The following is a 27891-nucleotide window of genomic DNA, read 5'->3' as shown; positions in this document are numbered from 1 at the left end:
CGGCTAGCCATTCTGGGTGAGATCCTAGGTTGTTACAAATGGTGTCAGAGCAGACCTGGCCCATAACTTATGTGGACTAGGGGACACTGCAGCACGGATTTGAACCCCTAGCCTGACGAGGACGTCAGGGCTTGAATGAAGGAGTATGTGAGGACCCGTGTGGGCGTGTATTTAGTCCCACATCAGTTATTCGCTGGATAGATCTTAGGTATTTATACAGGATCAAGGAACCCAAACAATACCTTCCGGCTAGCCATTTTGAGTGAGATCCTAGGTTGTTACAGATACATGCTTCTTCCCTGAGTGATCCTTGTGCCTGTTCTTTTGACTCCGACATTTCAGTCCAATTATCACTTTAATCATATATAAATAATGAAAAAGACTATTCTGCTTATCATGCTCAATGATTTGCAAATTATTTCGATAGCAAATTACATCTTTCAATGCTATGGTTGGCCCCCTATCTTTTTCGGTGAAGTTTTCTAGAGATCCATCAGTCAACATACCAGATAATCAAACATCTAACTAGTAAAAAATCAATCTTTTTTCCTTTCTGATAGTATGTGTTCAATTTTGAACCTGCCTATGAGATAGTATTATTTAGTTTTTCTGATCCTCATTACTATTAGAAGAAAAAGAAGCACGCTCACTCTGATTATCTGTTAATAATATCTATTTCCTGAGTTGGGCTTTTTTCTCCTTATGAAATAATGGGAGGTCAAGCCTTAGAGATGCATTCTACAAGAGCATTACTATTGAAGTGCTTGACCCTAAAGAGTTTCTGGCATCAATGGACTTGCCGACGGAGCACAAGATCCTTGACCTTAAAAACTGGATTGAAGCATCAATTGTAATTTGGAAGAGGAAGATGCACAATAACAGTAGCAAGTCATCTTGGGGTTCTACTATTAGCTTAGAGAAGAGGGAGCAGTTTGAAGAGAGAGCAGAAATCTGGACCTGACCCGGACTATCCTGAACTCAAATTTTTTGGGTTGGAACCGGATTATGCATGAATCTGACCCAACCCGAATACTCTGTTGAGTCAAAAATTGTAGCCATGGACCCAACCTGACCCGGTCCGATCGTCTATTAGGTTGAGTCTTGGTCCAACATTAGGATCCGAACAAAAAATCTGGTTGAGTCAAGGTCACTTATGATCCAGTCCTACCCGACCCATTTGCACCCTTAGATGGGACTGACTTGTTGAATCAATGTGATGCAAGGAAAGCTGGTGATTAAGGACCGGAACTCTCCAATTTAACTATGAATTAGAGAGGATTGCAATTCAATAACCTTTAACCAAACAGGACACAAACTTATCTTGGAATTTAACATTCTCGTAATGATGATCATTCCATTTTGATAAACTTCATTGGTAGTCATTGGTAGGTTGCTACTCTGTTAACTGACCAGGTACTGATCTCAATCTCTCGATCTTGGAGATTGAAGAGAAACATGAAACATAGAAGAATAAATTTATAATTATTAAGTAATGGAAAGAAAATGGTTTCATTAGCATGAAGAGGAGATGATCAAACAATGTACAAATTATTTACTTGTTAACTGTATTGAAGAGAAAAAAGAAGCCAAGAAAAGAAAAGCAAGTGGTCATATGTTCACAGGAGGGACCCAATTCACTGCACCTTGGCTGTGAGACTCGTTCGTGGGATGGCAGTACATTATGAATAATTATAATTGGTGCTGATTCTTGGATTCCTCTAAGATTTATTTCAAGGATTATGTCATATTGGCTGAGTTACCCAACAAAAGTGGACTTAAACTGGCTCTGAGTCAGAAAACACTGGAAGCCGGAAGCAACGCAGCTCGAATCAAGTGGAAATCCAAATTGTGAACCAAATTGCCAATGTAATCTGATGATCACCGTCTTAAAATCCAAATTGTGAACCATCATGACAAGATGAGCATATCACTTATGGATTAATTATAAAAAACAAATACAAATGATGCATGTTAAAGACCTCAGAAAATCTAATACATTTAACACAAAAATCTAACAGAATGGTTGCTATATCCTTTGATAATTGATTCAGAAAGAGGAAGAACAAGAACACACAAACTAACACTGTAAAATTATGTCTATCAAATCCACTATAGTCAGTGAGTTTTTGTACAAACTATTCATAATCTAATATGAGTTAATTGTTTTCAAGAGAAGCAGATTCAAAAAATAACACATCGTTCATGTCCACATAGAATTAGAAGGCTTCAATTCACCCCACCTTATCCGTCGAAGCAACGGCAAAGGAGGGAGCCATCATCATGTCCTTGAACTCCTCAAAACTAATGAGCCCATCCCCATCCTGATCAACTCCATCGATCATCTTCTTGCACTGCGCAAGCGTCTCCTCCTCGCCGATGCTCCGCAGCACCTTCTCGAGCTCGTCGACCGATATCGAGCCATTGCGATCTATGTCGAACACCGAGAACGCATGCCGGAGGTCCTCAAGAGCAGCCTTAGCATCGACTGTCTTGGTGTTGAGCTCCAAGAACTCTTCGAGGCTAATGTAGCCATCCCCGTTGAAGTCAGCCTCCCCCATCATGATCTCGAGCTCCTCGTCGGTGGCGGGGTGGCCGAGGCATCGGAAGATGGCGGCGAGCTCGGAGGAAGATATCCTGCCATCGCCATTGGAGTCGAATTTGTTGAAGACCCTCTCGAGTTGCTTGGTTGATGTCTCGGCGGCCAATGTTGGCATCGGCGGTGGCGGCTTGGATTTGTTCCGGCGAGGGAGGATGGATCTCATGAAACCCATCTGAAATTTGTCTCAAGATTGAAGGAAGAAGAAAGGGAGCTAAGTACTGAAATGAATTTGGGGAACATGGGGAGAAGGAATTGGATGGTTTTGGGGTGGTAAGACGAGAGGAGAGAAGAGAGAGCTCCAGAAATAAGTGGGAACAAGAATTGGGAGGATCTTGTGGTGTGTGGGAATCTTGCCAAGTTTGGAGTGGTTATATAGGGTGGGGGGGCGAGGATTCCGTACTCCGCCGCTGAATCTGATTGGGAAAACAAACAACTGGTTTCCGTTAAGCTTTGGGGTTGGAATTTTTAGCATCTGGCTATTTGCCCGAGGTGGTAACGGTTAGTTTCTTTTTTTAAGTGTGATTTACCAGAGGGTGAAGCTAAAGATACCACCCTATTAGCGGTGGAAACGAGAAGGAATCTGTAGAAAAATATTCGGTTTTTCTTTTTATGCCAATGTTGGTTCTTCTCCAAGGGGCTGTATCTTAAACAATTCACCCTCCTTCAGGAGAATCCACCATTAGATCACTCAACACACAAATATTAAAGCACTCCAAACACTATCATTCATCTGTTTAAATAGATCTCAGAGCTGACTAGTGGGTGATCCAATAGTGGATTTGCATGAAGGAAGACGAATTCTTCTTTTGAGTCAAAGATACAACCCCAAGCATCTTTATATTTGGTGTTTTTCTGATTCTCGTTGTTGAATGGTGAGGTAATAATTTGATCGAATGATTTCAGTTGAGGTGGAGAGATTTGGTCTCAATTGGGTTTGAGTTGGACTTCGATTCAAAATCAATCCCAAACCCATGTTGGTCTAAGATGTTTGACAAACTCTTGCTTTTATCTAACTTGAATTTATTACAAATTTTTAATTTAATGTCTATAACCTTTGGTGATTGGTGTGGTCAGGGTATTCATAAAATTGAGCAAGGTCAATGGCTCAACCACGCCATGCAAAAATAAATATAATCCTCACCTATTGTTGGGTTCTTTTGTTTTCTTCAAGTTTTTCTCTATCTCAAAAAAAAAAAAAAAAACTTCATAGAATAATAAATCATTAGTTAATTAATTTAAAATTAGTATTTATAACTTCAGAATTTCAGAACAAATAATTAAAGTAGTTGCTAGAAATTTATGACAAATTCTAAATAGTTACATGGCAAAACATAAACTAACTACTTTAATGAGTTACACTTTTTTTCCTTTTGTGCAACACCCAAGATTTGAAATCTTGAGAGTTACACTTGTTTTCAATTGAAAATACAAATACAAGATTTCCTTTTCTCTAGAAAACTAAATGTTGTTGTTTGTGATTTAGTAGTTGTTGGAGTTAGCGCAGGTTTAGCGCTCCACTCACTAATTACTTAGTAGAATAATTAAAATTGATAGGGTTAGATTTGAAATGGGATGCATGGCATATCAACAATGTTGTGTTCGTTCTGGATCCAGTCTCTTCGAGATTCAGCTGATTTATTTATCAAATTTTTAACCTTAAACAAAAACTAATTGCCCCTATGAAAAGAGAAAAAAAAGAGGCAAAAATGAATTGTTTTGTGCCCTTTTCTCAAAATAATTGTTCTTATCTACATTTAAAAAGAAATATAGAGCAGGATAAATCTTCATAAACTGACTATATATTTGTGTGTGTGTGTGTGGAAAAGGTTCATATTAGTTGAATAATCTCGAATTATGCTTCAGCTGGGTGTTATGGCAACAATGGTTATGATCCCAAGGACAATAAAACGAAACTATGGGCGGAAAAAACAGTGAAAATGACACTAGGACAATCATTTAGTGCTCTGGTCCACACCATTAGGTCGGCCGTTTTGACCTCTACTCCAAACCATGGGCTAGACCATGATTCACTCCATTAGGTCTAATGGACATTGATACATTGTGTTATTCTTGTTAAAGAATGATTAAACTAACGATCTTGACGCCAAGATGCTCACCAAACAGTTAACCCAACTAGAGACTATTATGTCTGTTGATGGCTATAGTCTGGTGAGGTAATTAGGGCGAGCTTGAGGACCCACGCTAGAGGGTTGATAAGTATATGGCGAGCCAAATTCAGTGACTGCATGGTGCGGACACGAGTACTGGACTGATTATTTTGCGGGATCACGGTCGTCGCAGGAGGACGGTCCAGCCACTTTCGTTGTGGCTGGATTGATTTATGTTATTTTTTTATTTTATGTGGGTAGGATTAATTTGCATATTGTCATTTGAGGACCTTTTTTCGAATTGTTTTCTTCGTAGGGACCTATTTGTTATTTTGTGGCCCTATATATATAGGGCATGCATTTGTTTAGAATTAATGAACGATGAATAAATATTAATCTTATTTCTTCTTCCTCTTCTCTCTTCTCCTCTTCTCCTCTTCCCCTCTGCCTCTCCTTCCCTAGCTCCGTCCTGCATCAGCATTGGTATCAAAGCAGGCCCAACTTTGCCTCTGTTGTTGAAGTCAAGGGATCCAATTTATGGACGGACCCCCGCCAATTCCTTTTCAGCCTTTTCCTCATCTGCATTTTGCTGGAGTAATTGCACCGCAGACGCCGGATCGTACGGAGGATCGCTGCACGGCACACATTTTGAAGAAGAAGGGGGGTTTCCTTTCTTCCTTGTTTTCTTTCCTTTCCCTCATCTCATCTCCCATGCAGAAAAAAGGGGCAAAACTCTCCCGTCGGTCGCTTCCCACCCAAAGCCACTCCACCGGTTTCCCCCACCACACGCCGTCGTCGCCTCTGTCTCCCACCACCACCGCCTCCGTCTGCCTACCTCTTCCCCTCTCTCTCGGTTCCCGCACAGAAAGGGAAAGCCCCATCGCCGGTGATCCCCACAGCGGCTCGGGAGGCAAATAAGCCGGCCTCTGCGTCGTGTTCCTCTCCAACCGTCACAGCGCTTGCACCCACCGCTGCCGCCACTTCGTTGCGCCACCGATTCGCCATCGGACACCACCGTGCCTCCCCGGAAGCTTCGGCCGCCACCGTCCGTGGCCGGATCCAGGAGAAGGACGCCACCGCCCCACTCACTACCGCCCCAGCACACTCCTCCACCAGCGAACACCTCCCCGCAACCACCGCCGTGAAATCAGGCATGATCCCTCAGAATCGTCGAAGGTTGAAGACGATCTACTGTGCGGGTAAGGTCTAGACCCGTTAGCCCATTACCCATTAACCCGAACCAATTCCAAAAAAAAAAAAATCAAAATTCAAAATTCAATATTACGGATCGGACTATCTTAACGGGTTGGGTCTGTTAACCCGATAACCCGAGTCCATTTGGGTTAAAAAAAACAAAAACAAAAAACAGAATTTAAGTCGATGCACGTGATGCGTAAGTCACGCACATGCAGCGGTGTTCTTCCTCCCCTTCCCTCTTCTTCTTTATTCTTCCGATCCTCTTCCTCGTCTCTCCGATCACCGCCTTCCACCACCCCACACCGTCTCCTCTCCGCCGTCACCGCTTCCGCCCACGATTATCGCTGCCACCACCATTTTCTCTTCGCACCACCGCGCCACCCCGTCTCTTCCCCTCTGTCGCAGCTGCTGCTGCTCCGCCGAACGTCGCCGGCCATTTTGTACCCGCCACCACCTCCCACGCCCTCCCACCACCGCCATTCCCCTCTGCCTTCCACTGCTATAAGCGCCCCCGCTCTTTCCCCACCGTCGCTACCACGGCTGCTGCTGCACCACTGCGCCGTCCCCGCTCTTCCTTGTTGCCGCTAGTCGCTGCCGCGCCGCCACGTTGTATTCGCCATCGTCAATTGCCGTGCCACCACTGTCATCTCTGACAGCCCCCACCGCAGACCGCTCCAACCGCAGCCGCCATCAGCTGCTCTGACTGCATCCATGGAAGCTATCATAGTGACGATCTTACGACGTCGTTGACCACCCACCCGGTCCTATCTCAGTCTGATCATCTTCCGCATGCAAAAGTCTATCTCCAGAAGGTTAATGATGTTTTCCCCTTCCCTGCAGATTCAATTTGTTCATTTAATTTGGCATTAAATTTTATATTTTGTGCGTGGTAATACGTTCCACAAATCCAAAATACATGCGATCAAACACATTCACAAGACAAGCAAAAACCCTAGTAATAGCACTTCTTTAATATTAATTGTAGAGCTAGAACATATCTGGAAGACCTACGTGGCTCCATGACATCTTGCAAAGTCCAAGAACTTAGTACTACTTGACTGCACTACTTGTTGGTCTGCGCTTCATATTAATTTTCAGTTTGCAATATTTATTTGCCAGGAAGTAGTTTTAGCTTATATTGGGCATATGCTTTGCAATTTTGAATTACTTTCATGCATTAGGTCTACTTAGGAACCTCTATAATTGGTAGGAACATACATATTGTATTCATTTTATGCATCTACGCAGTGGTCGTGTCTCATCTCATTCTGAGTCCCACCTAGACATGGATTCCAAAATCGAAGCTCTATTAAAAGCTATCCAAGACACTAATGCCCAAGTCCAAAACACTAATGCCCAAGTCCAAAACACTAATGCTCAAGTCCAAAATACCAATGCCCAAGTCCAAGCAAACAATGCCCAAATTCATGACCTAACCACAATGTCCACCCAGGTTAATGCCCGACTCGATTTAATTGAGGCTTCACTTCAGAGGATTATTGAATTCCAGAAAGCTAGAACCCTCCATTTACCGGGTCTTGAAGAGGATGACACCCTAGAACAAATCCTAAAACAACAAGGCTCGGTTCGGCAGGACAACTTTGATAATAGGTCTGTTCCAGGTCACCATCATGCCTACCCTCGCCCTAGAGGACCTGATCCCATTCCTCATGTTGATAGAGGTTACCAACATAACGTAGAACCCAGAGAACCTCGTGACCCTGATGAAGATGTAATGCGAGGCATTAGGGTTGAAGCCCCCACTTTTGACGGTCGTCTTGACCCGAAAGTCTTCTCCTATTGGTTACGCAAAATGGACCACTTCTTTGAGTGATACAATCTGTCTGAGGAAAAAAAGTCCGATTCGCTAGAATGAAACTCCTTGGTTGAGCTAAACTGTTTTGGCAAAACACTGAACAACTGTTAGCTAGGAGACATTAACCTGCTATTACAGATTGGGTAGAAATGAAAGAAAAATTAAAAGAAAAATACCTTCCATTAAGCTATCAAGCTGACCTCCTAGATCGATGGAACAATTTAAGACAAGGTAGCCGCACAGCTACTGATTACATCGCTCAATTTGACGAATTTATGATGCGAAGTAATGTAGCTGAAGATGAATGTATGATCTTGAGCCGGTTTCGACAAAGCCTAATGATGAGCTTAGGAAAGAACTTATCCTTCGTAAAGTGGCCACCTTAGACCAAGCCTATACATTTGTGCAAAACTATGAGCAATTCTCCAAATCCATGTTTGCTAGGTGCCCTGACACCAGACGGGTTCCCACTAGTGCCCAACCATCTGGACCCAGACCCCCAGTCGGTTCTGTCCCACCTAAACCCTTTTCTTCTCCACCTATCCAAAACCGAGATATTAAAGGCAAAGGAGTTTTAGGTGAACCTCCAAAGACAAGCTCAAGAATTCATTGTTTTAAATGCTAAGGGTTTGGTCATGTTGCCTCCAAATGTGTAAATCAGACCCTTGGTATTGATACACAAGAACAGGAGGATGATATAGATAATTTGGAGGAACAAATTTATGAGCCCAGTTTAGAGGATATTCAAGATGTCGAAGACAAATCTGAGGAAGAATCACACACTTTAGGCTGTATTCGAACTACTCCCCAGATAATTGCCCACGAATCTGACCAATCCACTATGAATGTTGTACGGTGTGCAATTACCTAGCCTAAGGAGACTGATGACTGGAGACAAACCTCAATTTTCCACACTTACATTAAGTGCGGAGAAAAAGATTGTAAAGTTATCATTGATAGTAGGAGCTGCATTAATGCGATATCTTCCAGCATTGTCTCCCGCTTGGGTCTGTCCCAACCTCAACCATATAAGGTCTTCTGGATTGACACGTCATCTATTCACATTAAGGAAAGGTGTCTTGTACCTATTCAAATCCTTTCTTATAAAGACACTGTCTGGTGTGACGTACTTCCAATGGACGTAGGTCATCTGATATTAGGAAGACCTTGGTTGTTCGACCTCGATGTCACCATCTACGGTCGAACTAACTCTTGCTCTTTTGTATTCTAGGATAAAAAGATTAAGCTTAATCCTTTACGGCCCAAAACACTAGATAAGAGTACGAACAAGAGTAAATCAAAAGAGAAGGAACTCCATAGACTCTCCGGTGTTTGCCCTGCTAGTTAAAGAACTTCACCCACATCTTCAAAGCACATTACCGGCTGAAGCCCTCGCTATCCTTGAGGAGTTCAAAAAAGTTTTTTCCTGAGGATCTTCCGGATCATTTGCCCCCTTTGCGTGATATTCAGCACGCCATTGATCTAGTCCCGGGAGCTACTCTTCCTAACTTGCCCCATAATCGGATGAACCCTTCTGAGCATGCAGAGCTCCTAAGGCAAATTAAAGAGCTCCTACAAAAGGGATTTATTCGGGAGAGTCTAAGTCCTTATGCCATACCTGTCCTTCTTACTCCAAAGAAAGACGGGACTTGGAGAATGTGTATAGACAGTCGGGCTATTAACAAAGTCACAGTCAAGTACCATTTTCCTATTCCCCAGCTCGATGACATGTTGGATATGATGGCAGGTACCACGATTTTGTCCAAGATTGACTTAAAAAGTGGCTACCATCAAATTCGGATTCGCCCAGAAGATGAATGGAAGACAGCCTTTAAGACAAAAGATGGTCTCTATGAATGGCTGGTAATGCCTTTTGGCCTCTCAAATGCTCCTAGTATATTTATGCGAGTGATGACTCAAGTATTACGACCTTTCATGGAAAAATTTTTAGTCGTGTACTTTGACGATATCCTTATTTATAGCCAATCTAAGGAGCAACATTTAATCCATTTAAGGCAAGTTTGTACGACTTACGCAACGAGAGCCTGTATGCTAACCTTAAGAAGTGTTCATTTTTCACTCCTCACATAAACTTCTTAGGGTATATAGTCTCCTCTGAGGGTTTATCTGCTGACCCTGCGAAAATCACTGCAATTGTTGAATGGCCTAAACCTAAGAATATTACTGACATCCGTAATTTTTACGGCCTGGCCATATTTTACTGTCGTTTCATAAAGAGGTTCAGTACACTTATGTCACATATCACTGATTGCCTTAAACAAGGTGACTTTCAGTAGACACGCATTGCTGCTAAAGCATTTAGTGACATTAAGAAAAGAATGACGGAAGCACCAGTTATGCGACTTCCTGATTTTAACAAAGTTTTTACGGTGGAATGTGATGCATCTGGCTTAGGTATAGGTGGTGTGCTTAGTCAAGAATGTCATCCTATAGCCTATTTTAGTGAAAAGCTGAATGAGGCTATACAGAGATATTCCACCTATGACAAAGAATTTTATGCAATAATCCAGGCCCTACAGTATTAGCGACATTATCTCCTTCCAAATGAATTTGTTCTCTATTCTGACCATGAAGCACTTCGTTTTCTTAATTCCCAGAAAAAACTTAATCATCGCCATGCTAAGTGGGTTCAATTCCTCCAGAATTACACTTTTGTCCTCAAGCATATGTCAGGTGCAGCGAACAAAGCTGCTGATGCGCTAAGTCGACGAGTAACTTTGTTGTCCGCCGTGTCTGTTTCCATCACCGGTTTTGACAGACTTAAGCACGATTACTTGTCTGGCCCCGATTTTGGCCAACTCTATAATGCCCTTGCTGATGGACAAGGACCTTTGATTGATGGTGTTTATCTTTAAGACGGTACTTGTTCAAAGCTTCCAAGCTCTGTATTCCGCGAACTTCTGTATGCGATTTCTTGATATGGAAAGTGCATGCCGGTGGTCTCGCTGGACATTTTGAGCGTGATAAGACCATAGAAGAAGTTGAACGTCAATTTTTTTGGCCAAGTTTGAAACAGGATGTTGCTAAAATTGTGGGACAGTGTCGCACGTGTCAACTAGCTAAGCACAAAAAACAAAATACTGGCCTCTACACTCCGTTACCTGTCCCAGATCGTCCTTGGCTTGACCTTAGTATCGACTTCGTGCTTGGCCTTCCTCATACTTTTCGGAAACATGATTCCATTTTTGTGGTTGTGGATCGTTTTTCTAAAATGGCCCACTTCTTTCATTGTTCCAAAACTTCTGATGCCTCTCGAGTAGCCAAGATTTTCTTTGATAAGATTGTTAAGTTATACGGTTTACCAAAAACCATTGTATCCGATAGGGATGTCCACTTCATGAGCTATTTTTAGAAAACCTTGTGGTATATGGTTGGCACCAAACTTAAATTTTTTACTGCTTATCATCCTCAAACTGATGGCCAAACCGAAATCGTCAACCGAAGTCTAGGTAACCTTTTGCGAAGTCTAGTAGGGGAACACAATCGTAACTGGGATTCTATTCTGCCTGTCGCCCAATTTGCATATAATTCGTCGGTCACTAGATCTATCGGGATGAGTCCATTTGAGATAGTCCATAGTTATAAAGCTCGCAAACCTATAGATCTCCTACCTATGTCCCCCCATATTCGCATTTCTGAGTCTGCACATGCATTTGCACAACACATTCATACTCTGCATCAAGAAATTAGCAAGCGCATTCATATGAGTAATGCTCAATATAAGCTACAGGCTGATTCTCATAAGCGAGATAAACAATTTCAAACTGGGGATTATGTTATGATACGTATTCGACCTGAGCGGTTTCCATCTGGAACCGTCAAGAAACTGCAGGCTCGTAGTGCTGGGCCCTTTCGGGTATTGCAACGAGTGGGCACTAATGCTTATGTCCTTGATCTTCCCTCTGATTTTGGTATTAGCTCCACTTTTAATATTGAGGATTTGGTTGCTTACAAGGGACCCCCTTCCATTCCTACTAATCCTTTCACTGAGCCATCCCTTGAGCTTGATGATACTCCTATTCTTGATTCCATACCATCTCCGACCCATCTACCCTTACCACTAGCACAAAAAGAACATATTGATGCCATTTTAGATGAGCAGACTGTTTCTTCCAGTGATGGGGGTGTTCAGCATTTCTTGGTTCGCTGGCGAGGACGCTCGGAGTCTGATGCTACATGGATTACACGTGCGGAGTTCCAGCGCATTAACCCAGATCTCTTGGAGTACTACTAGAGTCATTCATCGGGGTCGACTTCTTCTTATCCGGAGGGAGTTGGTGCGGACATGAGTACTGGACTGATTATTTGAGGGATCACGGTCGTCGCAGGAGGACGGTCCAGCCACTTTCATTGTGGCTGGATTGATTTATGTTATTTTTTATTTTATGTGGGTAGGATTAATTTGCATATTGTCATTTGAGGACCTTTTTCGAATTGTTTTCTTCATAGAGACCTATTTGTTATTTTGTGGCCCTATATATATATGGGGCACGCATTTGTTTAGAATTAATGAACAATGAATAAACATTAATCTTCTTTCTTCTTCCTCTTCCCTCTTCTCCTCTTCCTCTCCTTCCCTACCTCCGTCCTGCATCACTGCATTTTTCAATTCTATCTCTGCTTCCTTCACTGCTTTTCGAAACTGACCACTTCGAAAAAAAATTTCAGTATTTTCTTATGATGACCTGGTCGTTGCTAAATTCATTACAAAAAACTACTATAACGAATCAAATGTGCAAGAGCCATCAAGCACAAGGGCCAAACTGCGAGCCAAATTTGGGCTGTATCAAGCTAATTTACCTGAAAATTCGGCATAAATCAACCTTGCACCAGCGCAAAGCCATATTGATGAGCCATGACCATAGCCATCCTTAAAGACATGGTTGCCTCCAAAGCCACAAGGGTGCAACGCTTGGCTATGGATGGGTGCCGACCACGTGCCACACGCGTGAGGGGGAACATGGATAGCTGGGATCACTTTAACGTGGTATTCCGATCTAATAAAGGCACTCCCACCTTTAGACATGGCATCTTAGACCTAATTTAAAAACGGGATGGCCAATTCCAAGATATGTCATTAGCTAGTATCCCCAGTAGGTATATTTAATTCCGGGATCAAATGGGATAAAGTGGGATAAATGATTTTTGTGTTTGATTTTTTTTTTTTTTTTGTTTTAAAACTTCCATCTCATGATTGTATTGCACTAACAGCATAGCTTGTTGTCTTTGGATGAAAGGGCAAAGACATCATTATTTTTGCAGTTACTTTTGCTAAAAAAAGGGATAATTTGGAAAAAAATTACTAGTTAAAAGAGGTATTAAGGATAGAGAAATCTAGCAGGATTGTTTTGGATTTTCTGTTGGATTAATAAAGTGGGCACTCAATTTGGGTAGAGCCCACGTCAACCTAATAACCTTCCAACCTAAATCATGTGGGGGAAAAAAAAATCTCCATAGATCTCTTCCTGTTAACCAACAAGCTTACACATTAGATTTAACATAAGATAAATATGGGCCTTGAGAAGAATACGTGCTAGTTAGACCAACAAGTCTGAGTCCTATAGAAAATCGAGTCCAATTCTATTGGATTTTCCAAAGGAGCCTTAATGCTTGTCAAGTAGAATTCAAATGTATTGGTTTAATAAAATGGGTGGAGTAATCCTTCCTTACTTTTTTTTTTTTTTTTTTTTTTAAGTCCCAGCCATATGCATCCTTTTCATCAAAGAGCAAATGCAGCAACACCATCTGATAACCAAGTTGATCAACTACATTGAATTAAGGATCCAAAGAGAGGTGTCAACTTCTAGAAACGAAGAAGCCGGGCCATAGGCTGAAAGCAATGAAAAGGATGTGACGACCAAGTCAAGTCTCCTTTTTGGAGGGGAGAAAGGACGGGCATGGCCGCGTGACGAGGACGGACCCCAGCGCCTCCTCGACGCCACTAACGTCTCCATTGGTCCCATCCATCTCATATTTGCCTTCTTCTCTCCGGCGCCGTGTGGAACCCAACCTGCATGCCGTGTCTCAGGGATTCCGCGGCCTGTATCCCTCCACCACCTTTTGCCACCGCTCTTTTGAGCCTTTTCCAGCTGGTTGGCTTTGAATACCGCTGACTTGAGCTTAGTAGCAACTTCACCAACTTTGTGAGAAGAAGTATCGACTTCAATGGTGAAAACGAAGCGTGATAAGAGACGAAGATATCAACAAAATGGTTGAGTGCCCAAGGTTTATTGGCCATTATAATGGATAACCGTCAGCTAAAGTGCAAACATCAAGCAAAATACAAACCTTCTTATCACCTAGACAACCATGTAGAATACGAACCATTAGCCGGTACGAAGAGCTTTTGAAGAAATGGTTTCCATACATTCGAAGGAGAAAATTCTACGACAAATTTACCTGATCCATTGCGAACTATTTTGTTTACTGATTTCTATGGGTGTATTTATATTGTTTAGTTTAATTTTATCTATTTTATTAAAAAAAATAAAAAAAAAGAAGAGAAAAGCAATATAGAAAAACATGGTTAATAGCTTTAGCTTTAAACGCAAGTGACCTTAAACACTTCGTCGATCAGATTTTTCTTGGTCCTCAGCTTGTCATTGAGAGCCAACCGCATAAAATTTTTGGCCTTCTCGGGAGAGGCAGCCCTCCATAGAATCTTTGTCTAGGGTGATTTCAATCCAGCATCATTTATGAACTCGCACCTTTTTGCCCAACGAACCAGTACTACTTCTAGCCAGTTGCTGCTGCTTGTTGGAACAAAGGTTCAATTGCTGAGAAATTCACCCCCGAGAATTTAACACGGCCATGGTCGATGACTTTTTTTTTTCTCTTAAAATATATAATCAAAATATACCATACCGATCCGAACTGAAAGAATGTACCATGCTATAACAATTTGATATATAATTAATTGTTAGATCCGAGGGTTTGCCGAGACCCTTGGGTACCGAGATGATGAATATTGCATATAACTATCTAATCTTAAAATTCACATATGCTTAATAACCGGGCTTAATAAATTGGATTTTAGATTCAAAATTCAATATCTTAGCCACATATATAACAATTAAGGGCTTAAAGCCTTCCTACGTTGAGCTAGGCTTCACCTAGAGCTTAGCAAGGTTGTCACAAGTTCAACCAGACCAAGTCTATGCTTGCCTCAAAAATATTTTAGTTTGATGGTAGTGTATTTGCCACCATGGGACTGCATCGCATCCACCAGTTACATGACAACGACTTTGGATTATCTTCCTTTGTGAAAGTAAAAAAAATATTTCAATCCACCCAACCCTAGGAGAGTAAAGAAGATGTAAAGCCAAAGTGAGCTTCCGAGATTCATTACTAAAAAAAGGTTCTAAAAAGAGAAAACGGCGGCACCCCTTCCATCTAGAAAGCCTCCTAACTTTAAGGATCCATTTTGTTGGTAGGAATAGAGAAAAAAGTGTGGTCAACAAAAAAACAAAGGAAGACCTTATGTTTAATTAGAGTTTTCAAAAAAAAAAAAAAAAGAAAGAAAAGTAGCATTTCTATGGGGAAAAAATCTATATTTTATGAAAAAAAATTCATGTGGGATATAAAAAAGTCTAAATATGCCCTTCATGTTTTAGATAGAATGAGATAAGTTCTTTCTTTTTATTAAGAATATAATATGTATTTTGTAAATTTTTTTAAAAAAATATATGCTCAACCACTGGTCAAAACATAAGCCATTCAAAAATATGTTACTTTTCTATGGTCAACCAAATATCCAAAATCTGTTTTTCCATATATCATATATCCAGGCATTAGCTTTTTGAAAAAAATATGAATCAATCATGTCCTAAAAAATAAGAAATAATCATAATCAGCCGACCATATAAGTTGCCAGTCCACGCTCAATGATTATTTAGAAGAAGGATTCAAATAGTAGCTAACAGCCTCATGCACAAAAGAAATGGGTCCCTCCCAGCTATTTTATATCCGAGACATATCAAACATGGCCGTCGCAACCTCAAAAAATCCAATTAGTGAAAAATATTCGCCTTTAGAAAAGGTCCACCCACTCCCACAGGAATTCAAACTTTTGAAGAATCTCTGTAGTGGTTGGGTCTCCGGACCTTTCTTCCATTCACAACCTTCAATCCCCACAACAAGACTTCCTTGCAGAGAAGCTTCACCATCCTTTCAAATTCAAACCAAACCAAGCCTTCATCCAAAGTCTCAGTCCTTTCTGGCTTTCCTCTTTCTTCTATCATGGTGCAAAGAAAAGCACCAAACAAGCTCGAGTCTGTAACAGAACCAAAGAAGAACCATGTTCTATCAGAGAAGCGCCTGTCCTCTCATCACCAACATGATACAAGGAACAAGGCAGGAGGTGATCTCAAGAAGATAATGAAGAAGTCCAGATCCATCAAAGCCTCAGAATTGGAGAGCCTCACAGCATCTCCATTTGGAAGCAGAAAGATTCAACTAAATAAGCCTCCGCCGCGCCTGAAGCCGTCTGCCATGAAAACATCAAATGGATCACCAAATTATATGAAGCCTACAAGCAGTTCAGATGCGAGGAAGGAGCGGTTGCAGGTAACTATCCATTCCCCAGCTGTGAATGATAAGAGCAAAAGCCCAGAGAACTCAAACAAGTCGAATTACTCAAAACCGCCATCTCCTCCTCCTGTTAATACTGGTACCAAACCTGCAAAGACCTTAGCAAGGAAATCTAGTCTGAGACCGAAAAGGCCTTCAATGAAGAAGAGCTCAGGGATGGTTCTCTATCCCAAGAAAACTGTGAGCAGGGCCACCTGCTCGTCAACTTTGAAGGATTCAAAGTTTCCAAAGGTTTTGAACCTCAATCCCGGAGGTACCGAATCGGAAGGGACTTCAATCATGAAGGTCTGCCCTTACACCTACTGCTCTCTGAACGGTCATATGCACAAGTCTTTGCCTCCGCTGAAGCATTTCTTGTCGGCAAGGAGGCGATTGCTTAAGACCCAGAAGAGCATGAAGCTGAAAGGGCGCTCTTCATTTAGAAAAAGAAGTTTAAGGAAGGGCAGAGGGGCAGAGAGAATCAATGTTAGTAGCGCTCCATCAGAGTTAAAGATCACTCCACTAATAGAAGAGGCTGGCAATGATTTCTTTGTCGATATCTATGCTAGACCTAAAGAACCAATCAGAGAAGTGCTGTTGTATTGTGATGAAAGAAGAATTCAGGATGACTTTAGCAAAGAGATTGCTGAAATTCTCAATAATTTATCATCGATCGAAGATGACTGGGACCGGGAGAGCACTGAACTCGAAGCTGAAGAAGGTGATGTAAGAATCAGAACAAATCAAATACCTGAGATATATTCGGAGATTAGCTTTGGAGGTGGTCTAGATCAGGATGGTGAATCGGTCGAGGAAATGGATGCTATTATGAGTTTCATTGATTCTGCGGAATGTAATCAGCAAGCAGAAGCCAAGGAAGAAACCTCGTCCCGTTTTCTGTTGGAAGATTATGAAGAATGGGGTTTTGAATGCTGCATGGTTAATGATTTTGAAAACAGAAATGGAGGCCTTACAGGGAGTGGTGAAAATATTTCGACAACCAAAAGTACTGGTATGGGTTCTGAAGAGGAAGGAGGAAAATTCCCTGACAATAAGACCGATAAACCTGAGTATCTCTGTGATGGATTTGGCCCCTTAACAAGGAATGAGAATAAAGATGATGAGTTTTTGATGGAGCCAGCAGATACTTCAATCACAAGTGAAGAAGGAAAAGTTGCTGAGAAATGTGATGCTGCAGCATCTGAAGGTGGTGCTTTAGAAGGTAATTTCGATGATGAAACATGGAACATGCCTCATAATCCAATCAATAATGAACTCGCTGATCTTTTAGAGCAACAAGAGTCATCAGAAGAAAATTGTTTGGGTGATGGCTTGCTTATGAGCAATAACAACATTTGTGACTCAGAAGAATGCAGCATTCAAGATTCAGAGATTTTCCAAGGCCAGCCCCTTCATGCGCAGAACATAGATGTTATCCCTATTCTTGGCTGTGACACATCTGAACAAGAGGATTTTCTCAACACAGACATCAAAGAAGAGAGAAATGGAAATGAAATGCAGTGTTTTGATAATCTTCAGGGAGTTAGTGTGACAGATCAGCATAGCATGGAAACTGATCGTGTCCAATCAGAATTGGAGATCAAAGAATCCAGACTTCTTGATGCAACTGAAGATTCAAGTGTTCCTCCTAAGATTGGTGAAAGCTTTATCTTTAAAGATCAATCAGATGAGAGCAATTTGAGGGGGACCGAGGAGCAAGAAGAACGATGGCAAGAGGAAAATTGCATCCATGATGTATTGCAAATTAAGGATGCAGTCAGATTTGATGTAGATGATAATAGCCCTGAAACAGAGAGCTCTAACCAACCATTTCCTGAGGCCAGCAGGAAGCGGAAAGATAGATACAGATACAGCCCCATGAGAAGGAGAACATCGAAGGATTTGGAAGCAATGAAACAATTTAATCCACGGGCACCACGGTTTCTTCCAATAGGACCGGACCCAGAAGCTGAAAAAGTTGATCTCAGGCATCAAATGATGGACGAGAGGAAAAATGCAGAGTCATGGATGATAGATTCTGCACTCCAACAGCTAGTCACCAGACTCGCTCCTGCTCGGAAGAGGAAGGTAGCACTGCTCGTTGAGGCTTTTGAGACTGTTATGCCACTGCCAATGTGTGAATCACCCTTGCAGAGTCCGACATCAGCCTTTGCTATACAAGCTTGCAGCTAATCAAGTTCGAGGTAAGAGCATTGACAAAACTACTGCTACGTAGCTAAATTTGAATGGCTTTGTTCTTAGTGATTCCTATATTGTTATTTTTTGTTTTCCTTTCAGTTCTTGTCTTGCAGTTAAAGAAAGATTAAAAGTATACAATTGGGAAGTTACTGCATTATACTCCAAGGAAGCAAGTTCAGTAATTAAGTTATTCATAATGCAGGTAGCATTAAGGCAGCAGAAGAATGTCATCATCGGGGCGGTACCGTGCTCAAGTTTTACCCTTTTTTTTGTTCTCCTACTTTGCATGTGTGAAATTAATAAGGTCTGTTGTTTGTGATTAACAAAGTTTTGTATTTGGTTTCTCTATCGTCTGTCATTGTAAAGGTACCATGGAAGTCCAGACAATTGATTTTATTTTATCAATTATATGAAGTTATGAATTCCTATGGCTGTTGACATCTTTAAAAACTGATACCTGGTAGTATATTTTATATTCCAGCAATATATGAGTATGATAAGAAATTTCTACTTCAGAGAAGATTGTGAAAGCCTCATCTTTTACACGGTTCACTTTTAAAGTGATTTCAGATCAGTTAAAAACAACTTTGAAGCAAGCAGCATCAGGAATTTGACATTATGAGACTTTGAATATGTGAGCAAACAGCTAATACTTACCAATTCAGCAATATCAGCAGAAGTTCATAATGCCACTCTTGAAATGTCAACAAACTGATGACTTCAAGAGAAAGATGTCCTTAAGTAAGAGGGATGACAATTCTCAACCTTAACATTACATGCTGCATGCAAACTTTCAGCATTATGGAACATAAATAGTTATGCTAAAACTATTAAATCTTTGGCTACAAGGGACATTTATTGAAGCAACACTAAACATATAATGCTTGAACTCAGAAGAAAAAAAGAAAAAAAAGAAAAAAACTAAACATGTAATGCCATTAAGCTACAAAATGCTACATAATTAGGAAATGCGCACAATCTATGTCTTAAGTAGAAAATCTATAAATTCTTACTCGTTACAGTATCCAGAAATGTTGGCAGAAGTTCTAACATTTCAGTATATTAGAACAGGTCCAGAGTTCAGTGACAAAAGGTATTGTTTAGGAAAATTTGGCTCAAACAGAAGATCCCAAGTTCCCAATTATTCTTACTCATCATAGTAAACACTAGCAGTAAATATCATTTGTAGGGACAATTTCTCTGAAGTACTTATTGTTACAGAATAAATACATGTGGGCTACTTGAAAACGCTAGATGTGCATAAAGTTCTAAGCTCTATAGTCAAGGTGACAAGTATTGGGGAGACATCAACTTCGAATTAAAGACATAACATAGTGCACTAAAAAGAGAATAGAAAGCAATAAGAATCCTAAAAAAATACAAGAGTGGAGACCCCCTCTAGCAAGCCAAGGGCTATGGGGGCCTTTTTTTTTCTTTTTGAGTTGGCTTTCTTGAACTTTTCATTTACTCTATGATAGCTTTTGTTGGGGTTTTGTCATTTTTTCTGAGAATCTCTTTTTCTGAGCAAAATAGTGGGATAACCCCCACAAATTTCATTGAAAAGTGAAACAACAGCACATGCCCAAGGACATATGAAACAAGAGGAGAGGTCTTTCTCTGAGAATTAGAAAATTTTTATAGTCGTCTTATTATAGTTACTAATATGTAACTCAAAACTCCCAATGCCCCAAAAATGATATGTCTATGAACTCTTCAAGAAAGGATAGGCAATGTGCGCTTGGAGAGAGCGTCGATCTTTGTTGTGGAATCCTTCTGAAACTTGGGACCTGTTTGTGAGGTTCTCATTGTATCTGGCAAGATCATTCTAGAAGAGACACATATAGATTGGTGAAAATCCAAACTCCTTGTACTTTAATGTCTCGTTCTATTTCTTAAATTTAGAATTTCCTCCTATTTTTTTTTCATCCCTTTACTTTTAGGCTACTCTTCTATGGAACCAAATCCATTCATTTATTACTCTTTGCTATTATTTTAGACACATGCATTGCACATGCCAAGTTCTAGTAAATTGTTAATGCAAATAGCATAGAATTATAGCGAACATTAGTGCATGAATTCTAGCCTGTTTCATCACTGTCCTACATTTCCTCTCCTTGGTTCATTCAGAATCTTTAGTCCCATAGCATGGTATAGTCACACAGCTAGCAATCCGTAACGGAACCTGAAACAAAGTCCACCTTTAACCCTCATTTGCCTTACAAGACTCCAATCTTGTGTGTGGAAAGAAACTAGAGGCATTGGCGAAGCCACATGTACATGCCTAGGTAATTGCAGGTCCACAGAGGAATAACACTGAAGTTATTGTCCAAAGAAGAAAACAAGAAGGAAACAAAATCAAAGTGTCCAATAAGGGGGAGATCTTCCTCAGAAATGCGACAAGTGATGCTTTAGCCAAGAATAGGAGAGCATGGTGGTATTAGTTTCAAGCCATCCATGAATTTGCTGAGTATCAATACCATATGCAAAGAATAAAACAGCACCATTCAGACCAAAACCAAAGGGCACGCATTCAAATACGACAAGTTCAATGACAAAATACCAAACAAGCTAGAGAGTACTATATGGAAATAAGAAAACAACAACAAAGGTGGAAAGCAGAGATTCCAACCCTATTCAATATCTTGTCATTTTGCAACGCAGAAACCACACAGAAAACAAGAGGGGTGAAAGCTTATGGAGATCAAAACTAGGACTACTATGGATAGAGATGCCTATCAACAATCCCACAAGCCAAAACACCAAAAACAAGAGGAGAGAAACATAGATTCCAACCCTATTCAATATCTTGTCATTTTACAACGCAGAAACCACACAGAAAACAAGAGGGGTGAAAGCTTATGGAGATCAAAACTAGGACTACTATGGATAGAGATGCCTATCAACAATCCCACAAGCCAAAACACCAAAAACAAGAGGAGAGAAAGCTAATGGAGATCGGAACTATGACCACCATGGATAGAGATGACTAACAATAACCCGACAAGCCAAGGAACAAAGGGACAAAGAAGAAGCCTTAACGCTGATCCAAAAGTTCGCAATTTCAAACTCAGGCTGCATCAACTTTCTTTCCTCCGTTTTGCACAATTTCAGATTAAAGGCTAGAGAAAGCATTTTCAGAAATGATGGATCTCCTAAATTTTACTGGTGGTCAGAGATCCAATGATCCTATTGGTTGCCAATCTCTCTTCAACAACTAATGCAAAAGCCTCATCTATGCACACCGATTTTAGGAGCATATACCAGTTTCAACTTCTAATATCATCACCTTTACAAACTCTGAGCAGTTCAATTACTGTCTACCAATTTCTTAAGAATTCTCATTGGCATCTCACAATCACAAGAATTTCCAGAAGGGCGTCTCATATGTTTGCCAATTTTCAGAAAACTCTCATTCCCTCTAATAATTTGTTATCAAGGGATTGGTACGGCAGTAACGAATACCAGTAGTGCGAACCAGAGTTCTGATGCCCAGTGAAGAGACTACCCTCCAGCATCCATGAGAGCCACAGGCTAACAATATTAGGGAGCTGGTTCCCCAAGGCAGCCATGTGCTGGCTGAGAATAGCAGGAGAATATAGAGGAGAGCTTTTCAAAAGCCATCAATAAGTCTACAAAACAATGGCATCACATGGAATTAGAAACAGCAAAACAAAAGGCTCCTCAACCCAAAGAAAAGGACTGTCTGCAAAAATGGCGTAGTTCACTGACAGAGCTCCTACCTGGGAAGGAGGAAAAAGATGAACAAATGTGGAGAACATAGATTTCAAATCTTTCAGAAGATCTATCGCAGAACCCAAAAATAAGAGAGCTCATGGTGATCAAAAAAGGGTAGTCTGACGACAGCATCATTTGCACAAGCCCAAGTAGGTCCAAAGCCCTTCAATGAGAATTAAGTCCTCGCAGTCCAATGTTCCCAGAGAAATTGCTGGCATCCCCTCCATACACAACAAGAACATATTTCCAAAATGGAGTTGAGCAATGAAATGATCCACATAGCACATTCCAGTCAAAAATGTTATGCATTTCAAGAAAGTAAGCTTAAGAAATAGAATTAAACCCTTTACACGAGGTGTTATGTTGAGGAAAATTTAAGCAGCCTCCACAACTCACTCAAATCTCTTGAACCTCCAAGCTGAAACAGAGAAGAGGGGCCTATCCTGCCAGCAAATAAACAAACACCCCTTCTCCTCCCTCACCTTGTAACCCTCACATCCGTAGCCCTGCAGCAGCCTCCTGGCCTGCAGCGTTGCGAAGTAGCTCAGCGGCACCCTTCCGAATCCGGCGAGCTCCAGCCTCTGCACCCATTTCTCCAGCTTCTCATGCCGCTCCCTCCTCTCGGCGCCCTCGCAGGTGATGATATTCTTGATCTCCTCGCCGAACAGCATCTTCTCCACCCTCGCCCGCTCGACCGACATCCTCGGCGCCGTCGACTCCAGGCAATCAAACAATGCAGCATAGAAGTTGAGCGCCTCCGTGAACCGCTCCGTCAGCATTGGCCCGTTGTGGTTCGACTCCTGCTCCGCCACCGTCATGATCTTCGGCGACAGCCCCCACAGTGATGCCAAGAAGCTCTCCGTTTTTGGCGACGGGGCCGATGCAAGCGGCGACGAGGTTGCAGAGTCCGGGCTGGGGCTGTACCCGTTGACAGGGTCCTTCTCCAGTAGCTCCCCCAGCGTGCCCCGGTGGCTCATCTGGGCAATTCTGTGAAGCTGGACATTGTTTGAATTCTTGGTGAAGGGTGACGGGGTTTTCCTTTGGTGGCCGGCGACGGCGGGATCGTCGTCGGCGGCGAGAATGGTGTGAAGCTGAAGCACGGAGCTGATGGCCAACGCCTCGCCGGTCTTGACGCGGAGCATCTCGACGTCGACGTTCTCGAGGCGGGCGAGGACGGGGTGGAATTGGAAGGGGATATCGAGGCGCTCGGCCTCCTCGGAGAGGCGCATGGCGGCGACGTCGAGGAACTCCTTCTGGTCGTGGACGACGGTGAGGCGGAGGTGGGGCGGGCCCTCCGGGCGAGCGCGGAGGGCCTGGAGGAGGGCTGCCCACTGGGCGGCGTCGGAGGCGGCGCCCCCGAGGTCGACGACGTGGACCACCCGCTCCCCCTCCATCGCCTCGAGGATGGCCTGGTTGGACACGAGGAAGGCAAGGCGGACGAAGGGGCAGAGGTCGAAGAAATGGCGGCGGGCGAGGAGGGCCTCGGGCGGCAGCCGGGACGCCGCCGCCGCCGACGGAGGGTGGAGTGCCCGGTACAGGCCGGGCCAGGAGCGGAGCACCCGGCGGGCGAGGGCGTCCGTGAAGTGGGACGCGATGCGCTGCATGGTGTCGCCGTCGGGAGCAGCAAGAAGCGAGATATGCTCGAGACACGCGTTGGCGTGCTCGAGCTTGCCGGCGGCCACGTGGTTGGCGCAGTTGAGGAGGAGATGTATCAGATACAGCCCCCGTTCGTCGGACTTCAGCTCTCGTAGCCACGTCACCGGCGGCGACATCAGCTGCGCTGCCGGCGAGAGGGACATCAGCGAGAAACTCTGCAGCGGCGATGATGTCACCGACGATGATCCCTCGTCCTGCACCATCCCCCCCATCAATAATATTACTCTACATTCGATGAATTTTTCTACCAAGTCAGAGAGAGAGAGAGAGAGAGAGAGAGAGAGAGAGAGAAATAGAGAGGGAGAGAGCGCTTCTGGGTCTGTGATGGGGGGTCAAATTATCTTTTAGTATTAGATAAGTGAAATGGGTTGGAAAGGAGGGGGAGTTTTGGACGGGCTAGCGACAAGTGCGAAGCGTTTTTTGGACGGATTACAGTGGTCCGGTGTCGGTATGGGAACGCCCAAAGGAATATGGAATTTATGAGAGGGAGAGCCCGTTTTTTCTACCCTATCTCTGTTTCCATTCCGGACAGCCAGCGCTCCCTTTGCTCTTATTTTAATCAGCTAAGTCTCTTGTCGTGGCGTGTGGAGAAAGAGAATAATGGCAGGCCTGGGTTTTATTCCACATCCGCACTAGACTCCATCCACTCCTTACCAGGGACCAAGCGCATCAGCCCTCATGGGCGTTTTGGTTTAGTTTTGGCAAGCGGCCAGCTTCTCGAGGCCCTTACGTTGTTCGCATACCCATCGCCGTACCGCCACCGCAGCCCAAACCGGCTTTTCATGCAGCTAACTCATGCATGTGGTGGCTTCATTTACCCATTTTACCCCTGATAACCCCAAAAAAACCCGGTTCGGGAGACGTAACGCGTGCTGAGGGCTGCTGCCTCCAAGGCCGGTTCGTTTGTCATCTTGTGCCCGGCTGGGCTCGGCTATCTCGTCCAAGCGTTCCCTTCAGCCTCCGGTGTCAACGACGAGGGACAGAGAGCTTGTGGGAAAGGACGAGGGTGGGGTGACGACACACCCCTTGTTTGGAGTAACCTCCTTTGCCTTCTGTTTCACTTTGCGATAGGTCTGGGGACGCGTGGGATTACATTCAGGTAATGTGAGGCCCTATAGTGAGCGTGACATTTGTTATCAAAATCGAAGACGGTTTTTATTCGATGGTGAGAAAAATATAAAGCCTAATAGTTCCACATCTGAAAGACTTATTTCAGGATCTAGGTATATAAGGCGAGTATCTCCAAATTCAACTTCGCACACGTGCTTTGCGGAGACAGAGGCGTGACAAGGTGAAGGGGCCGTAGCTTCGAGGGTCTCTCCATAGCTGTGCTTGGGTTTTTTTACAGTGCTAGGTGGAAGAAGGGGGAGATGACGTTTTACGCTGGGCTTTTAGGGCGGATGGCGAGGAGGAGCGAGGTCGCATGTGTCAATCACGTGGTCAGTCATGCTCTCTTTACTCCGGTGGGACGAGGACGGCTTTTTGCGCAAGAACCCTTTCGTATTTAAGCACTCCAAGATCGAATCAGAGGTCTCGGTTATCCACCGTACGTTTGCTCCGTATAATAATTTTTTATAGGGATCCACGCCCTCGCTGTCATCTGTTCTCAAAGTCAATACATGACACACGAGAGTTTTGTGACTGGGAGATGCAGTATTTATGGCTGGATTGTACCCAAAAAAAAAGGGAAAAAACAGAGAAAGGTTATTTTGACAGGGGACTATTTCATATTAATTTTTTATGTGATTTTATAAATACAAAATTTTTTGTTAGATGAATTAGATGAACATGAATTGTATTTTAGAAACAGGTGTATAGATATCTCTGTATCTTTATGAAAATTCTGCAGCTATGGAAGGGAAGCATACTTCACAAAATGTTTCATAAGTACTCGAACAAAAACTAAATGCATGTCCACAACAATAAATACTGATATATTTTGAAATTACTCTTTTCAAAATGTGAGCTGAATAAATTATTGCCAGTGAAAAATGCACTCCTCCTATTGTGCAGAGTTATTTATATACTATGCTTAAAGTGGAGGGTCCAAAGAAGTGCATCTTATACTTTTTGGGAGTTCGTTCATCAGGCCATAAAACAGAGTAATTTAAAGTATTTCTAAATTCATAATTTCTCCATATGCTCTAATAAAGAGATGAAATACTTCAAACAAAACAGAAGGGATCCTTAATACAATTACCTAAACTGCAAGTTTATAAATAGTTTGATGATGCGCATAAAATAAGCAAGATGTTCAACGTGTTCATCATATTACATTCCCATGAGAGTCTATTTTCCTCATTTTAGTCTTGACATGTTATTATATATTTACATAATGACAATAAGCTCTGACGTCAAGTCAGGACGAAAATAAATTTTCTCATTGCAGCCCAAGCTAGCTCAAGTTATTAGTAAAAATTTAATTTCCTATTACAAACTCGGAACTGAAGCAAATGTACCAACAAACACGGTAACTATGGTTATTTCGATTGCATGTGGTAAGTAATGGTTCCTGTTTATTGATGCAAATGCATCACACCCACGGAGTAATGTTTTAGTCTAATTCTCTTATATGAGATTAGAACATGGTCAGGTTAGTTCCATTAAGCAATATAAATATCATTCTTTCTAATAAAGATATATTCTCATTAGGCTAAGGGTTCATATTCATTTAAATCTAACCATAAGCATCACAATTGGCACGTGATCAGCCTTAATGAGCCTGTGTTGCAGTATTTCCTAGTCCATATAAACTATATACCGAATCTGCTATCATACCATTTGTCATAACTCAGGATTCCACGTAAAAAAGCCGCTAAAAGTAATTTTTTGACTTTCTATTTAGTCTTGTATAAGTATCCAAGATCTTTCCCACAAATAATCGATGTGGGACTAAACACACGCTTACATAGATCCATGTATGTAAGAAAACAAATCTTAAAACAAGGTGTTCATTGTGACTTATGCATGTTTTCAACCTGTAAAATCAAAGTTGCCATCTGAGAACTGTTTCCCCTTTTACTAGCGTTCTCAATGCTACCTGCAGCGTTATCGTTTATTTGAACACATTCAAATGTTTCACTGTTGACTATCTTCGAAATTTCTGAGTAAAATTATTCACAAAGCTTTCTATATTTTCGTCCTATCCCAGATGTCAAAGGATCCAATAGATTCTTCTAGTAGAGACAAATGGAAGAGCTGGACATTTGTGAATTACGCGTACAAATTCATACAAAACAGCTTTGGCGTTGGAAGTTGCCCGTGTCGTGTTCGGTGCAGCCTGAACAGGTGGAATATAAGCATAGAAATGTCTGTAGGTGTGAGTGGGCAACACCTTGGAGGTGAATTGGAGAGCACTGGAAACAAGGTGGAGTGGAGCTGGTGGAGGCACTCTCAAGTTCAGTACAATAGTCAGGTGTGGAATTCTAATATATTGGTGTTGTTTTCTCTCTCTCTCTCTCTCTCTCTCTCTCTCTCTCTCTCTCTCTCTGTTTTGTTTTTTTTTTTTGGGGGGGGGGGGATTAAAGAGATGGCTAAAGCCACAATACTACACTTTATCCAACATAAATATATCTGAAGAAAAAAATATCTCCCAAATCTAAAAAAAATTATTGCTCAGACTAGATCTATCTGGTGTGGTGGATCAGCCCAACCACAAACCAACATACACAAACCTAGTTGTATTGCTCTGTTTTTCTTCTTTTTTGGCTTATGATCGGATTGATTCACTGTTGAGCTGATAGATCTAATGCAACCAATAATTTCTCTAGGATTGCATTTTATTGGTGTTGTATTGGGTATGCGATGGTGCCTTCTTTTCTGTAGCTTGGCAGCATGCGACCATGTTTTATGTGTATCCTTTCTTAGTGAATTTTGTCATTTTGATCTTTTGGATTGTCTTATTTGGGTCCTCTTTGATGTGCTTATGAATGGCCATTATTTGTTTTTCAGTGTCACTCTATTTTGTTTTTCAGTGTTCTTCAAATTAGAAG

General features: G+C 42.1%; 3 protein-coding genes across 4 annotated transcripts; 1 reads left to right on the top strand and 2 right to left on the bottom strand.

The window, feature by feature from the left end:
• Window positions 1–1404: 1404 nt before the first annotated feature.
• LOC103720727 (putative calcium-binding protein CML10) lies at window positions 1405–3314 on the bottom strand. The gene has a single exon (XM_008810567.5). It carries the CDS (start codon window positions 2769–2771, stop codon window positions 2232–2234), a length of 540 nt encoding a protein of 179 aa, XP_008808789.2. The 5' UTR covers window positions 2772–3314; the 3' UTR covers window positions 1405–2231.
• Window positions 3315–15783: 12469 nt separating this feature from the next.
• LOC103696713 (uncharacterized) lies at window positions 15784–18958 on the top strand. Of its 2 annotated transcripts, none has more exons than XM_008778416.6 (2): window positions 15784–18513; window positions 18711–18958. In XM_008778416.6, exon 1 carries the CDS (start codon window positions 15980–15982, stop codon window positions 18500–18502), a length of 2523 nt encoding a protein of 840 aa, XP_008776638.4. In that variant the 5' UTR covers window positions 15784–15979; the 3' UTR covers window positions 18503–18513; window positions 18711–18958. The 2 variants fall into 2 exon arrangements, with proteins under 2 accessions (XP_008776638.4, XP_008776637.4); XM_008778415.6 differs by having other exon boundaries at window positions 15825–18513; window positions 18608–18958.
• A 3542-nt stretch (window positions 18959–22500) lies between these two features.
• On the bottom strand, window positions 22501–24231 carry LOC103696714 (scarecrow-like protein 3). Its single transcript, XM_008778417.5, has one exon. It carries the CDS (start codon window positions 24109–24111, stop codon window positions 22636–22638), a length of 1476 nt encoding a protein of 491 aa, XP_008776639.3. The 5' UTR covers window positions 24112–24231; the 3' UTR covers window positions 22501–22635.
• Window positions 24232–27891: the final 3660 nt, after the last annotated feature.

The sequence above is a fragment of the Phoenix dactylifera genome, chromosome 8, assembly GCF_051530095.1.
Source record: "Phoenix dactylifera cultivar Ajwa chromosome 8, Ajwa_hap1_PhDact_Kaust_v1.1, whole genome shotgun sequence".
NCBI classification, from domain to species: domain Eukaryota; kingdom Viridiplantae; phylum Streptophyta; class Magnoliopsida; order Arecales; family Arecaceae; genus Phoenix; species Phoenix dactylifera.
The sequence above is the reverse complement of the archived record's forward strand: the minus strand, read 5'-3'. Positions and strand labels throughout refer to the sequence as shown.